We start from the raw sequence: 17500 nt of genomic DNA, 5'->3' as shown, positions 1-17500 counted from the left end.
TTTAGTTTGTTCTTTTGTCATACATGCGTATATATATATATATATATATATATATATATATATATATATATATATATATATATATATATATATTAGTGATGAAACGATTTCAATATTTTTCCCGATTCCGATACAATTGCCAATTCTGATAAAATTATTGATTTCGATTCCAATCCTTTATAAATCTCTAAATATTTAGCTATAAAGTTGTTATTAATTCCTGATTACCGTAAAAGCACGTGTCAAATGTACATATATTTCATTAAACGTAAAAATACACTTGTAGAAAATTATCTATAGATTTTAAATTTATTGGTAGTTTAAAATCAATAAATATTTATTATTGCACCATTACTACAAGCGGTGGAAGATTTTGCTTTAAACAAAACAAAATAAAAAAGATAATGAAAGGAATCGTTTTTGGCATCGAAAAATCGGCAAAAATTTTTACAATTCCAATACCAATCTTGATACCCCAAGTAGTTTCGATTTTTCTGATTCAAATTAATCATCCCAACACTAATATATATGTGTATATATATATATATATGTGTGTATATATATATATATATATATATATATATATATATATATATATATATATATATATATATACTAGCAAAAGTATATTGCCTCTCTCTTTATACACACACACACAAACACACACATATATATGTTACTTCTTTATATATATATATATATATATATATATATATATATATATATATATATATATACTATCAAAAGTACCCGTCGTTGACTGGGTTCAAAAACAGCCTAAAGAAAATGGACTCTGATTTATGAAAGTATGATAGGTTATGAAAAGGAAGTGTTGTAAAGAGATAGCTTCGAATTTGAGGGTATCAAAACCAAAGCAAAATATGATGAAAGTAAAAATAAAATCGATAAACCCCATAATTTATTATACCATACCTGTTCACATTGAAACACTTATCACAATATTCTGTGAATCTATATTAAAAAACCTTGTTAAACTTTGTGACATATTTTCATTCTATGGAGGTCAGGTGCGAACGAACACCCCATAATTTTATTATACCATATTTCTTCAAACCGAAACATAATGATCAAAGTATACTTACGCAGATAGATATGAAAAGTCTTTATTAAAGTTTGTGCCTATTTCCATTCTATGGAGGCCAGGCGCGAATATGCAGACCCCACAATTTTATCATACCATCCCTATTTAAGTTAAAACATAATTATCAAAGTATTCTTATGTACATCTATATAAAAAACACTTGTAAACGTTATTTTTATAATTTTTAAATTTTTTATTTCCATACTTTATGGACCAGGCGCGTATGCAGATCACACAATTTTAATGAATCATCATTATGCCAGATCAAACATACCGATTCCTGTGTCTTTATACATCTTCTATCATTATATGTGATCAGTTTTCTATAATAGTCAACCATATAGGAGCCTATTCGTGACCAGGCACACACACAGACGTTCAGCTTCATATATATATATATATATATATATATATATATATATATATATATATATATATATATATATATAATGTGTGTGTATTTCTCTTGTTTCATTTTACTTCAGTCAAAGTTCTTAGAAAACGTTGTGCTTTAATGTTTGAAATGCTAAGAAAGTGCATGAATAAAAACTGTAAAATCCATCTTCTCCCCTCTGCTCCCACCTCTCTCTCTCTTTATTTATCTCTCTTTCTCCCTCCTGTTTTCACAGGTGTAACTGTTGTTCATTTTTACCCTGAAAAACCTATTTGTCCAGAACTCATCCATTTTCATACGTCTTCCACCATGCACATTTCGAAAGTCAACATTCCTAATAGCTAACTTACTAACCAATTTCAAGGAATTTATTTTGCTCAGCAGAACCTCAACAGACATACTAATGCAAATTATTGTCTTTCTTTATCAAATCGTAAGCCATTTAAACATTGCATAGATTTGGGTTGACTGTTTTGTTTTACGGCATATCAACCGTACGTTGCATCCAGCCATTTTGGTAAAACGTTGTGCTTATTTTTAATATCTTAAAAATATGCATTCCTGGTGGGTTTTTTTTTTCAATTATTTTCGTCATGTAATATTTTTCAATTTTCGTATCCATTTTGTTCAAGCCGAGAATGAACCATCCTACCGTATGCCAGACATTCACCCTCTATCCCATATATTTCAACTTATAGATCTTTTTAAGATGCTAACCATTCCTCTAAGTGCAGTTATTTGTATTTCTCTTGCACTTGGTTCACCGGGTATATTTGCCAAGTAGTTTTTAAAAGTTTTTTCTTATGAGTCCGTTTTCTGGATAATGGAGACTTTTCTAAGATTCCAGTTTCTTTTTATGTCGAACCTAAAACCTTAGTATTTTATTATCCTCTCCCACTATCTGCACTTTAATATTATACCTAAGACAGGTTCTTTTTTACTTATACAACTGGACCGTAACAGTTAATACTATTCCGGCTTACTGAACCTAGGAGTGATAACAAGCATTAAACTGAATAATATTATTATTAATAGTTTATCATTTTATGTATATTTCATATTTTCCATAATTACAGTCACAAATTGAGAAACTAGTTTATATTCACTAATCTTTCTATCTTTAACCACTTAGCTCTAACTGTTTCGCTCTATCACAGCTTTTCAGTTCAGCTAAACAGGCAGGTGCTTCAAGCTACCAAAACTCGATCATCGAGCAGTGATCTCTTCTAACCCTTACATTGTTGTTGTTGTTGTTGTTGTTGTTGTTATTATTATTATTAGAGGTTGTAGTAGTAGTAATAGTAGTAGTAGTAGATGATGATGATGATGATGATGATGAATTAGATAATTACTTAACTGTCGATAAACATGTGGATTAGATATTTCTATTTGTCATAATCACAGTCACAAATTAAAAAAACTAGTCTGAAATGTTTATTCACTAATATTTCCAATTTCTATAAGTCTTACAAAAATAAAGATTTTTTTTCTATTTCTAAAAATGTTAACTTTTATCATGTTTAACAATTTATGGTAATATATTATAAATGAAGTTTGCAAATTGAGAAACGGACAACTTCAGAACTTTGTTTTTAAAATCAGATTTTTATTTCTTTGAGATGTTACTTTTTTTTACAGCCAATATTTAAATTTGTATATTTTATGTGCGTGTGTGGATTTTTATTCTTTTCTCTTTTGTATATTTTTCAGGAAGCCTCAGGCCGTGTACTGGATAAATGGACCATTGCCAGCCGTGAAGAGGAGCACATTATTCTGCAACAGTTTCTTCGGTTTGGAGAGACCAAGTCAATTGCTCAGGAAATCATTCTTCAGGATACTAAAGAGAAGCAGGAGCTCTATGTCAAGCAGACTTCCCGGGCAGAGTCTGAAATCAAGAAGTTCATTGAACGAAGCAATCTCAGTATGCAAAGCTACATGCGCCCATATGAATCTCGACATTTGTTCACGAATCGCATGCCATTCGTATCCCACAGTAACCGCCTTGTAGCACCGACTGCAATGCCATACACTGCCACAACGCCTCCACGGGACCTGCGCCCCACAAGCATACCCCCTGTTCCGGTACCTACATCGAGCCCCGTTACTTCGTCCCCACTGGGCCGACTGCAAACAATGCTGCCAATTGATTTTCGAAGAGAACATATAAGTCCAGCTGTCAGTCCTGGTTTGTCAGAAAAACGTGCCTCTTTGCCACAACCAACGCAGCATCCACCTCCCCCGCCGCCGCCACCGCCACCACCCTCCATTGGTGAAGAGAGTCCGAAAAATTTGAGCACCACACCGACACCAACACCCACCAGTCCACCCCAGTTCCAGCCGATGAAACCTCATGAAGGAGGGGCTGAAAACTTAACGAACACAAACATTCAACACATCACCCCACCCATTGCTCCGCCAGATGACCCTCCAATGGACGCAATAAACTACTCCACTAAAGACTGTGAGGAAACAGCCCTGTCTGTGTATGCGGATCGCAAAGTGAAACACTTGCGGAAGTCAGCCAACCCCATCAAGCGTCAATGGACTCCCTCGGCATCCTTTGGAAGTACCTTGATTGCACCCAATGGTAAAAAGCGTGTTCTCTGCACAGCTTGCAATAAAACTTTCTGTGATAAAGGTGCTCTAAAAATTCATTATAGTGCAGTGCATCTGAAAGAGATGCACAAGTGTACAGTCGAAGGCTGCAGCATGATGTTCAGTTCTCGTCGCAGTCGTAATCGCCACAGTGCCAATCCTAACCCAAAACTCCACATGCCTCAAAAACGTAAACTCCCCGATGGAGCTACGCTAGTCAGTGATTCAAAACCATCCTCTAGACTTATTAATTCTCCCCCTACTATGGTAGTGACCTCGTCTTTTCTATCGAGGACAGTGATTCCATCGCTAGACTCTAATGTCCTGAACAGAAGTGACCAATCGTGCTTTGTAGATGTTGGCAACAACCTTCCATACATGTCTTCTCCGGAGAAAAAAATCAAGATTGAAAGTAAAGAAGATGAAAACTTGAGTGAAGAAGCAATTGATCTGAAATCACGTGATGACATGTTGAAGCCAGATGTCAGCAGCACCCAACGTGGCTTCAACCGAAGGAAAAGCTTGATCCCCACCCGTTATGCCCAGTTGGAGGAGACTTACAACATGAGCGATGAGAATTCAGTTTCTGACGAGAAAGATGCTAAACAAAGCAAAAAACATTGGAACAACACTGATAAAGAAAACCCTACCTCGAACTTAGCTGTGGATGAAGAAATTGATGACAAAATCGCAATAAAGAAAGAACTTCCAGAAGGACCTGCTATTCGAGAACTCTCTGAGAAGAGCCTGATTGCCAAGGGTTACGAGGCAGTGAACTTGACAAGTCACAGTAGCATTATCCGTGATACAAACTGCAGTCCCAAATTAGAGGCACGAAAAGAAGCTTGCCACTTCCCTAGGATTGCATCCCTCTTGGCGAATAATAATAACTCTTCATCGGATCCTGTTGACCTCTCACAGGATGCTTGTGAACGAAGCCCTTCAAATCTATCCTCTCTGAACTTGAGTCCGAGTTCTGATCATGAATCAAATGCTTCCCAAGCCTCGACTGATGTAGAGGGTCACATGGCTGCCAGAGCCAATGGAAGTTTCTCTCCGGACGATTCTAATTCAAACAGCACTGACGTTCCACTCGACAAAGACAACCCTCGCAAGTGCACGGTGTGCGGGAAAGTGTTACAGAACCAATTCGGACTGAAAATTCACTACCAGAATGTTCATCTGAAACTCATGCACACATGCACCGTCGATGGCTGTAATGCATCGTTTCCTTCGAAACGTAGCCGGGACCGACACAGTACCAACCTAAATTTACACCGCAGACTCCTCTCCACATCTGACATGGACCAGTTTCCTGAAGATGATGAAATAGAAGATGTGGACGAGCTGGATGAAGACGACATCGATGATGACGACGACGATGATAATGATGTTGAAATGGGCACAGCTGGCAAAAGGAAAATCGACTCCATTGACCGCATTAAACAAAAGTATGAATCGTCTCATATTTATGATGAAAACAGTAATACGAAACTAGAGGAGGAAAGTAAACAAACCTCTGTCATAAATTCTAAACGCAATTCTAATGGACCATCAAACATAACTTCCACAGCATCAGTAGGGAGTCACTCCAACGACAGCTTTGCTGATAGAGACAGCAACAGCAAGAGTCGAAGCGAGGAAAACTGCCACCTACCTTCTCGTAATGGTGAAGACGAGAGTGGAGCTGATGATGGTGATGACGACGATGATGATGACGATGAGGGCGATCACCTGCAAGACGAGGATCCTGACAACGAACTGAACACTGCAGTCAGTTGCCACGTATGCCAGCAGAGATTCCGCGATAACCTTGCTCTTAAGGAACACTTTGAAAACATGCATCCAAAAGAAATGTATCACTGTACAGTTTCCGGATGTGATAAAATATTCTCAACCCGCAAAAGCCGAAACAGGCACACACAAAACCATAACCTTCATCGTCATTTATCGTCCACGAAAACAAACGGCTTGTCCTGACAGTCTCTTGCAGACATAGTCCTTGTAAAGGAACCATGATACCTCACAGAAGAATGCAGTGTTTTAAGTTCTGTCCTTATTATTATGATTATTATAATTATATAGCAAAAACAATAATTGCAAATGGAACCATCTTTTAATATATTCAACATTGGTTTATTATAACAAACATTAACATAGAAAATATAACTATCACCAAGTATTATTTATTTATTATTCTCAGAAGTACATGAATTTTTTTAGTACGCAATATTTACAAATAGCAACCACAAAATATTGAAACAAATATTTTTATTTATTTTTACTTATTTTCCATTTTTTTATTTGGTTTTTAATCCGCTTTTTTTTTTTAGTTGTTTTATGCTCAGGTACCAGTTGTTATGTTTGTATTGTCTGCTAATAGAGTTTTTTATTTATTTTATTTTTCTTTATTAACTGTATGCATATCATTTGCTATTTATATGATAATGGTTCGTTAAGGATCAAATGGTCGAAATATGTTCGATGGCAGGGGATCTGCTGTCATTAAAGGCTTTCTTCTTATGTTTTTTTTTTGCATCATTTAGATCTCATTGACATTCGTCAAACAATTCAAAATGGTTTCTACTGTTTCATCCAGTGGCCATAACACTATTCCGTCCTAACAAAAATAAGGACATTAACTTTGCAGTGAAGGCATTTCAAACAGCATGGTCAGCTTCCTAAAATTGGCTCATTATTTTACTCTCACTTTCACATGCATACACATACATACAGGCTTCGCTACACTGGCATGATAATGTTTCGATCCATAGTTATTAATAACTAAGATCTCATTAGGTGAAAAGTCTGTTGTTTTTTTTTATTTCAGTGTTCATATCGAAAAAATTTATCCTACAAATACATTCTTAACATGGACTATATATATATATATATATATATATATATATATATATATATATATATATATATATATATATATATATATATATATAATCAGCTAACGGAACATTAAATAAATGAGTGGGTTAGACGATTTTCGAAGTAAATCTAAATTTCTTTTTTTGGTTTGTCTTTTCCATTAGGATTTTTTTTAGGTAATTTTCGGGAACCTTTCCCCTCATCTGCCTTCTATGATATGTAAAGTATGTAATATGACCTGACAAAAATACTTTAAAGAAAATTTCATTACGAATATTCTGACATTTAAAATAAAAAATGATCTCCTATTAAGAATTCAGACACTCAGCGTATGTCACAGGAATATGTACGAAGGTTATACGAACTCAGAAAATCTTTGTTTTGTGAATAAAAACTTTGCATTCATAAAGCACAAAAGTTCCATCTCTGCATCAGTTTTCTGGGTTAAGATTTCATCTATACAAAATATCCTAATGCTATTGTTGATATCTGTTTCTGCTAGAATATATATTTCTGTACGAATTCTTCAATTTGGGTGTGCCTGATGCACTTTTTGGGTTTCACACAGCAAATAGGCACAACTACTTGGTTCAGGTACTTGATGTCAATGAGACAATCTATATGTCTAAATATAAAATTACTTAATCTGATATATATGGAAGTTTTATGGCTTCATTTTGTATAGGTACAACAGAAGTGCATTAATAGCTTATTATTAAAAGCCTTTCTATAAGGTTCTTCAAAAAAATGTCTTTGATTCTTTCATTAAAGATGAACTTTAAAGTCCATCGTACCAAAGCAAAATTATCATTACCGCCTTTGTATGAAACTTGCAAAAGCTCCCAAGCCGAATCATTCTCTTCTAAAATTCTTCTCATCACTTCCTAATTTTTTTTTTATGTGAGCAGTCAATTCTCATTGTATATATCCATGCAATCAATCTCCAGACATTTTTATATAACAAAGAAAAAAATATTAAAAAATCAGTTATTTTATTTGGTTTCTTTGCCTCGCATTTATATTTGAGTGAGGAAATATATTTTATTTATCATAAAAGTAAGTAAATATATTTTACTTACCATAAAAGTAAGTAAAATATATTTTACTTACCATGTAAGTAAATAAATATATTTTACTTAGTATATTTTAATTTGTTTTCCTACAATACGTTTAAATTAATTTTTTGTTCTGACATGTGGAGATTGATTCATTAATTTATTTGCATAGGGTTTTATTTATTTGCTCGAAAAATTTTGCTTCATTTTTTGATGTTGCACATTTGCAGCTAAGCGTGTATCAGTGAGTGTTGGTTCACTGGTTCAAATTTGATAATAAACCAAACTATCAGGTTTTCAGTCAGTAAGATTATTGGCGATGAAGATGTGTGTGTGTGTGTGTGTGTGTGTGTGTGTGTGTGTGTGTGTGTGGGTGTGTGTGTGTGTGTGTGTGTGTGTGTAAATTATTTATAAACTTGTAGATTTACATTCAAGTACGGTCAAACCTTTGGTAAGTGCTTCATATCTTACCAGTAACAATGCTGCCATTATACCAATCACTGAAAAGAAAAACACAACTTCTTGCTATTTAAATCGTTTATATCATTTTTTTAAATACATGCTAATGTCTTTCCGATTCTCAGCCCACCTGTAAGCCCCCCTCCCCAAAAAATGTTTTCTCATCAAGAATATGCGAATAGTGGAGAGCAGTTTTCTTTTAATTTAATTATAATTTTTATTATAATTTTCATTATAATTTTTATTATAATTTTCATTATAATTTTTATTATAATTTTTATTATAATTTTTATTATAATTTTCATTATAATTTTTATTATAATTTTCATTATAATTTTTATTATAATTTTTATTATAATTTATATTATAATTTTCATTATAATTTTTATTATAATTTTCATTATAATTTTTATTATAATTTTTATTATAATTTATATTATAATTTTCATTATAATTTTTATTATAATTTTTATTATAATTTTCATTATAAGTTTTATTATAATTTTCATTATAATTTTCATTATAATTTATATTATAATTTATATTATAATTTTCATTATAATTTTCATTATAATTTTCATTATAATTTATATTATAATTTATATTATAATTTTCATTATAATTTTCATTATAATTTATATTATAATTTTCATTATAATTTTCATTATAATTTTTATTATAATTTTTATTATAATTTATATTATAATTTTCATTATAATTTTTATTATAATTTTCATTATAATTTATATTATAATTTTCATTATAATTTTCATTATAATTTTTAACTATTTTCTTCATCACAATAATAACAATTCATGAATAATAATAAAAAATAATGCTTACTAATGGAACCCGTGGAAATTCCACATTTGGTTCTTTATTTGTTGTATATTGCTGCCATACATTCTATAGATGTCCGGCACGTACACAGACCCCACAATATTATTGCACCATCTTTATTCAGAAAAAAAAACATACTTAAGAATTCTGGTTCATGGAGTTTCAAAATATATCTGGTTATAGGAGTTTGTGACATGTTTCCATTCTATGAACGTTCGGCACGAATGATGGCCACAGGATATTATTGTACCATCTTTGGAAAGGTCAGATACTACAGCTACTGACCTGAAGGCTAAAAAGAGTATTTTAATTTGAGTTTCACGTTTGTCACCACAATTTTATCAGATGAAATTTTAAAAAATTATGCTGTTGCATTGCATCTGCATTTTTTTTAAAAGAGGAAGGTGATAAAGTATTTATAAACATGAAACTGCCTTAGTACATTATTATGGAGGTTATTTTAAAATGATTTATATTCAATAAAGTCATTGAGATCAAACCTAAGTTTAGGCGTTTCATTCCCTTATTATTTTCTGTATGTTCTTGGGCAAAGTGCAATAAAATGAAATTTATAAAAATAAAATCAGGTTTCAGTTTGACCAAAATGACTCCCTTCTTCTCCTTCTCCTATACTTTATCAGTATCTACTTGGGCTATGAATTCATACTATTGAATATAAATTCTTAACTTATAAATGCTGCCGTTACTAATAAGTCAAACCTATCAACTTGATACTATGAATAGAAATTGAATACAAGACGATTTCAGCCGAACATCGAAAGGTGAAAATACATGAATAATAAAACGTAAATTGCTTGAGTCGCGCCAATTATACACCAGTGTTACCGATTACGACTTCTTAAAACCATACAGAATTTTCCACAGCTAATTTCTTAAAAGTGTATGCTGACTTTTTATAACGATTTCTCAAAATTTCTCGATTCGTATCTAAAAGAAAAAAGTTCCAGTCATCCACAGATTTTTGTTCTTTTTATTTTTCTTCCCCCTCTCCCAACACTCAGAAGTAATTCAATGCGTTATGAAATCCATTTAACTCTTCATATTGCATACTTATGACCGAATCTAAGTATCAGAGACACTTCCGGTATAGCTTTACTTCAGCACTTATATTGAACTAATATAAATTATTAATCTTCATCCAAACAAAATGATATGCAGTTTGAAAAATGTCACTAGTAAATATTGAATCTCAATGCCTCAGAAACAAATGTTTATATAAAATCGTGGGATTTTTTATCCCAAAATTGAAATGGCAGATAATAACAACTTACTGATATAGTTGGAGTTTATTCGCTGCCTTTGAAATTTTATGATCTGCTTCACTGAAACAAATGATCTGATAACAAATTCTTGAATCTCTATTTAATTTTGATCACACTATTTATTTGAACAGCCGATAGTCCATTCATCATCCTCATTATGAACAGTTCCATCTTAGAACATCATTTGATTTGATTAAAAAAAGATTATGTTATATTTTTTTATTTTAATTTAATTCTTTTCAATCATGCATTTCTGTTAATCATTTGATCTTATTTAAAATAATAATATGATAAAGCAAACGCCTTTCTCTCCTGTCAAAGAAATATTTATTTGCCAACTCTCACTGGAGCCGCAATGACATCATTTTTATTTTGTTTAAATAAAAATCAAGGAAAGATATCTTTAATTATTTTTAGTTAATAATTACCTATACAAATACGATCATTTTTGTTAATCTATTCATTCATCAAAGTTACACACACACACACACACACACACACACACACACACACACACACACACACACACACACACACACATATATATGTTGAGAATTTAAACCATTTTCAGGTCAAGTTTCAAATAAAGAGCACACAAAAAGGTATTATTGTGTTTTATGGCTGTTTTAGTGCAGTGTTTAATTTAAATCATACAACAGAACTTGATTTGAAAAATTATTTTGTCAATGTATATATATATATATATGTATATATATATATATATATATATATATATATATATATATATATATATATATATATATATATATATATTCAGCTATATTCTAATGAATACTGAGCTACTGGTATTTGCATGTTAATGATCGATCTTTCTAGCTAACTCTTGAAGGTTTTCCATATGATCTAATTTGAAGGTATATATGTGTGTGTGTGTCTATATATACATGCATATATATATATATATATATATATATATATATATATATCTGCGCACACACACACACACCCACACACACACACACCCACACACACATATTATTTAAGAAATATTCCATCATAATTATATCTTTGAAAATTTTATTTATTTTTAATTTTTTTTCTTTTAAATTGAACTTTTATTTAATTATATTTTGTTTTGTTGGGGTAAAAGGTCCCTAAATCATTTGTCTACCTGGTTCTGACCAGGTAAAATTATTTTCACATTATAGCCGGGTGCTGTAGAGCAATGCTTTTTTCCCGCTCAACAGTATTTATGTGTAATATCAAATGTCAATCTTTCGACATTACTGTTTAAAAATTTTTTTATTTTATTAAAAAAAAAAAACAAAAAAAAAACAACAACAACCAAAAAAAAAGTCAAAATATTATAATAATTAACATTTGTTCTTACAGTACAATCTGCTATACTTGCTTTTAATCACAAATAAAAATTCATGTACTTCTGATGATTTTATTTTTTCTCTCTCTCTCTCTCTTTCCGTTTTATTCATTTTTATTAAAAAGAAACGCATGTACTACGAACGTTTCTGAGAACTTCTTTTTTTTTTTTGCCTCTGTTCGTTTCTTCTATGATCGCAATGTATATTGTTGGGATTTTTTCACGGTGTGAATTCAGTCATATCTCCTTAACTTATTTTAATTTATTTTTATTTATCTTGCCTTAGGTGAAAAGATCTCAACATTCTGTTTTATAAACCCAGTTTGCATAATGTGATGCCATTATATATATATATATATATATATATATATATATATATATATATATATATATATATATATATATTAAAAAAAATGAAAAAAAAAACTTTAAAAAAAAGATAAAATACAGAGTGTGTGTGGTAGCAGTGTGGAATTTTTGCTATGTAATGTTTACGAGTCTGACATTGATATTAGACTCCAAATTCTATAACATATTTTAGATGTTTGAATTACTAGCACGGTTATGTGTTAGCTGCTACGGAAGAAACAAATACTAGAAACGAAAATAATCATAGACAAATTGGAATGACCATTGCTAACATCATAACAAAAATGGACATTAATAACTGTGAGCAATGGGTTTTTTTCCGGAAAAAATGTGCGCAGGTCCTTTTTGATTTTTGTTATACATCTAAAAAAAAAAAAAAAAGAAGAAAAATTACTAAAAAAGGACAATAATACACTTTTTTTCTATAAAAAAATAAAAAAAATAATAATAAACAATGTGACTCATTCATAAAAAATGAAACTGTTGAAAGGACTTGCAATTAAAATAAAGAATAATATACATAACAAACTGTCCTCCAAATGTTCAAGGCAATGCAGCAAAATAAAGAAAAAAAAGAGTAGAAGCTGATTTTGAACAATAAAATCACCCAAGCCGTGTCTAGAGAAATGTTTTAATACCTCACCATTTGTCTATTTTAAAATTGTGAGCATGCTGGCACAGTGTATTTGTTATTCTAAAAAACGGTCTTATTAAGACGGTGGCCATGATGTCATAAGCTTCCTCCACGTGTTGTTGCTGGGGTTATGTATGGGAGCATGCAATGGCTAAAATACCAATGTCTGCTCTCTTAATTGATCTTGTAGTTGACCAATATATTAATTAACTGATCACAAAATTCATTTTCATGTCATTTTTATTTTGATTCCTTTTCTCTAATCTTATTTATATAAGTTTTTATTTAAAATTTATAGAAATTTCTTATTATTTGTTTATTTATTATTACTTATTGCTTTTTTGTTTTAATTATTATTTAAATATTTTTTGTGGTGCCTAGACTTAGATGAAGTTTGGTGTGTTATCGCTAAACGTATTTGATAGCATGTGTGCTGTGCTATCAGAGTGACATTTTACAGTAATTTTAGGAAAATGTCTTATTAATTTACTTGAATTTATGATGAATTTTATAAATCATTAGTATCAAAATATTATTATTATTATTATTTTATTTTTGTAGCCTAGATGTATTCATATACCAAATTTGGTATTTAATAAATTAATTAATAAATAATAATAATAATAATAATAATAATAATAATAATAATAATCCCTATGTTTATAGACATTTTTTGTTAGTAAGATCCTTGCAATAATATTAAAATAATAAAAATTATATATTGAAGTCAGTAAAAATACTAACTAAAAGTGTTGATTTCTTATTCATTTAAGAATCTGCACATAAATCAAGACAACAATTGAAACAAAGATGATATACAATTTGAAAAAAATCATTTTATCTTTTTTTTATATATATATGATTAAAAAAAATGAAGACTGTCGTTTAAGAGTAGGAGGTAACTGATATTTTATTTTCCTGATGGTAGGAGGGGCCAGTTACAGATGCATTTCCATAGTTTTTTTGTTTTTGCAAATTGTTTTTGATGACAGATATAATATTTTTTGTTCTCTATTTCTCGCTCATATCGCAAGCACCTGTCCTTGCATGTGTTCAGTCCTCCTAATATTTAGGGTGTGATATTTTTGGGGTATGCTAGCCTTTAGCTGCTGCATGCTATGTGTAATATAATGCTGTAATAACATATTTAACCTGTGGTCATCGTTGCTTGACCAAAATCAAAAACCCAAAAAACCAAAAAATAAATTAATTCTGGTTTGAGTAGCTACTTTTGAGAGACCATACCAACCAGGACATTAGTAAAACAGGGGGAGAGGTTTAAGGGCGGGGATGAATTCAACTACAACAACATTTTGTTTTTAAATAATAAAAAAAAAACAATAAAGTATTTGAAAAGAAATTGTACAAAGAACTTTTTATATTGTCTAATTTTTTCCTTAAATATTTGACTGGAGGACAAGGAATGGCCGTGCACCTCTAAATAAATAAACAACACAACCCCTCCCCAATCTATATCATAAAACAACTGAACGGAAGAAAAATAATAAAAAAATAAAAAAAATAAAAAAAGACTGTCGGTTTAGAGTTTTGTTCTATATATATATATATATATATATATATATATATATATATATATATATATATATATATGTATGTATGTATGTATATGTATATATTCTGTCCCACTTCCTAGACTATGCACCCATGCATGACTTCCTTGCTGTGGAAACATGCAACTTTTAAATATACCTACATGTATATGCACTTGTTTAACTATTGCAGGAGTTACTGTGATAGAGTGAAATTTTTTGAAAAGCCGCAATACCCTTTTTGGGGTAATTAAATTCCCTTTCTTGTTTTTTCTCCTGATCCCACTCCCCATCCTTGTTTTATTTGCGCCTCTCTCTCCTGTTGGGCAGGGATGTCACTCCTTGCACACTGGAGCTTTGTAAAAATTACCAAACATGGTTTATAACCTATTATTATTTATTAATTAATATTAAATATTATTATTCTGTAGTGCTTTATTATCGCCAGAACCTACCATCGAACAACCCCCTCCCTGTTCAAACCAAAAGCTTTGCAAGCAAAATTGTTTCATATTTATTATTATTATTATTATTATGATGATTATTATTATTTATTATTAATATTATTATAACATTATTAATGGTAATAATAATTTTTCTTTCCCACCTTCCTCTGTTGCTGCACATACATAGCATTATGCGCACAAGAGTCAGCTATAGACTCTTTAGTAATCTTGCAGTGTAGTTAACGACCGAAAAAAATTAAATTAATGACTTTCACCAAACGCATTAAAATTTAATTTTTTACCGACCTGTATACCTTTAAAGTGTGGGAATTAATTGTAAGATTTACTATAATTAAGTTGACTTACCGAAACGAAACAAAAAGCAAAATTGGCATCGACAAGATAGTAAGAGGCAGCCATTTGGAACAAAATCTAACAAATAAATTGAAAACAGTTTCAGAACGTTAAAATTATATGTGTCGGTAGCATTGTTTATGCGTTTGGTTAATGTTATTTGTTGCATTTTTGTTTTGTTTTGTTTTCGATTTCTTCGGCTGCTAACTATAATGCACGATTACTGACTCTTTCAGTATCTTCAAAAAGACCCCATATCCCTAAACCATGTAAATAGATAATGTACAGCTGATTTAGAGATACATCTATAGGACATTTATACAAAAGCAAAAATTTCATAACAAAATACATCATTTCTCGGTTATCTTGTACACAAGAAACTCATCATTGTTCTCTTGTAAAAAGCATTTTTTTTTTACTAGCGCTAAGAAGAAAACAAGCTAAAACGTTAAAGAAACCATCAACATCATCATTATCATTATCATTATCATAACTATTGTTTCTACTTGTGCTATAAAAGTTATTATAACTAAGCATGTCGACTACTGTAACTAAAGTCTCCTTTTTTCGCCCTTGAAAAAACTCCCACATATTTAAAAATTAATTAAAAAATAAAATTAAAAAACAAACAAACAAACAAACTTGTTTTGCTACATTTTTTAATGGCAGGACCAAAGTCATGAGATTTTTCTAAACAAGAACGATATCGATTGGAACTGGTTAGTACTTCCCCAAAATGTTTTTACCTTTTTTATATTTATATTTGTACTTGATAACTCTCTAATCCTTTCATTGCAAACTTGTTTTGTTTTGTTTTTTCATATCGTTTTTTTTTTTTTTTTTATTAATTTTTGTTTTTACTGAAAATCTAGTTTACGAAACTTGAAGGACAGGTTGTTTCTAAACCATACACTACGGATTGGATTCTAAGTAAAAGTACAGAACAGTTAAAACTCAAGAACTCCTAACCCAAAGCACTTAACAATATATAATTTATATAAAACGCATTAGAATGAAATTTTTTTTACCGAATCCGAATAGTTTTAAGGCATGTAAACAATTTGTTAGAGTTTTTACACTGTTTGAAGAATTCTTACAAATCGCTTACAAAACTATTTGGGTTCTGCCATTTTGTTTGCTTTATGAGTTATCTAGTATTAACCATTCGATAGTTTAAATGTTAAAATCCTTTACAATTGGTTTAAACGCATTAAAACTATGTGGCTTCGGTAAAGAATTTCATTCTAATGCGTTTTATATGAATTATATGTTTCTTACGAGTTAACTATTCTGCATTTTTACAATTTCCTTTCTTGTGTTTCTTTTCGTTCTTCTTGTTCTTTTGCCAACAGAAAAAACAAAAACAAAAACAAACATGCATAATAAAAGAAAACGATGTCAATTTCAACTTTAACGTCAGACACTATTCTCTCATTATTGTCACAACATAAAGTGTGAAATGTTTGTTGCGAAAACACATACATTCTGTTGTGTAACATTTTACGTTTTAGCATTTAAATATATACATCTAAAATACTAATTAAAATCCAATGTATGGTGGCTCATATGTGCCAAAAACTAAACTTTTTTTTTAAAGAACATTTACAGGGGCCATGATTTCACATTCATACATTAATTTTTTACAGTGCTGTTTTAGAAACATGCAGTCTTTGCTCAATACGTTTATATGAAATGGAGAATGAACTTTTGCTCGATAAAAACCTCCATAATTTAGTAATGAAAATATTGCTAATATGATGAGGCTACACTCGTATTAGGATTTCACTGTCAGTATCAGATATGGATTTTTTAAAGCTATGATATTATTTATTTCACTGTTGTAGGCATCACTTATGAAAGCCACTCGAAGATGAGGGCTAAGGATCCATGATAGTGTAATCTAAATTAATAAGAAAAGATGCTTTTGTAATTGTGGGCATATTATTTTGATAGATAATGTAGTTCTCTGATCCATACTCTGCTCTTCTGATCCATGTTATGTTCTTCTGATTCCTTTTATGCTCCACAGATCCATAGTATGCTCTTCTGATCTATGATATGTTCTTTTGATCCATAGCAGGCTTTCTACTCCATGGTAAAGTCGTCTGATCTATGCTATGTTCTTCTGATCTAGGGTATGCTCTTTTGATCCATAATATTCTCTTCTGATTCATGCTATGCTTTTTTGATCCATGGTATT

At 30.6% G+C, this 17500-nt stretch overlaps 1 protein-coding gene across 3 annotated transcripts in view; it reads left to right on the top strand.

Annotated features, from left to right (window-relative positions):
- The window catches only part of LOC145249689 (zinc finger protein basonuclin-1-like), a 305499-nt gene extending 299280 nt beyond the window's left edge, over positions 1-6219 (top strand). For all 3 annotated transcript variants that reach the window (XM_080111487.1, XM_080111489.1, XM_080111488.1), the window contains one exon: positions 3207-6219. In XM_080111487.1, coding sequence (XP_079967613.1) covers positions 3207-6071 — 2865 coding nt within the window. In that variant the 3' untranslated portion in view covers positions 6072-6219. The remainder of the gene's footprint in view (positions 1-3206) is intronic.
- The last annotated feature ends 11281 nt before the right edge of the window (positions 6220-17500 follow it).

This window comes from Euprymna scolopes, chromosome 28, assembly GCF_053919585.1.
Source record: "Euprymna scolopes isolate OS-2025 chromosome 28, ASM5391958v1, whole genome shotgun sequence".
Taxonomy (NCBI): domain Eukaryota; kingdom Metazoa; phylum Mollusca; class Cephalopoda; order Sepiida; family Sepiolidae; genus Euprymna; species Euprymna scolopes.
Note: the sequence above shows the minus strand (reverse complement) of the source record. Positions and strands in the feature narration are given on the sequence as shown.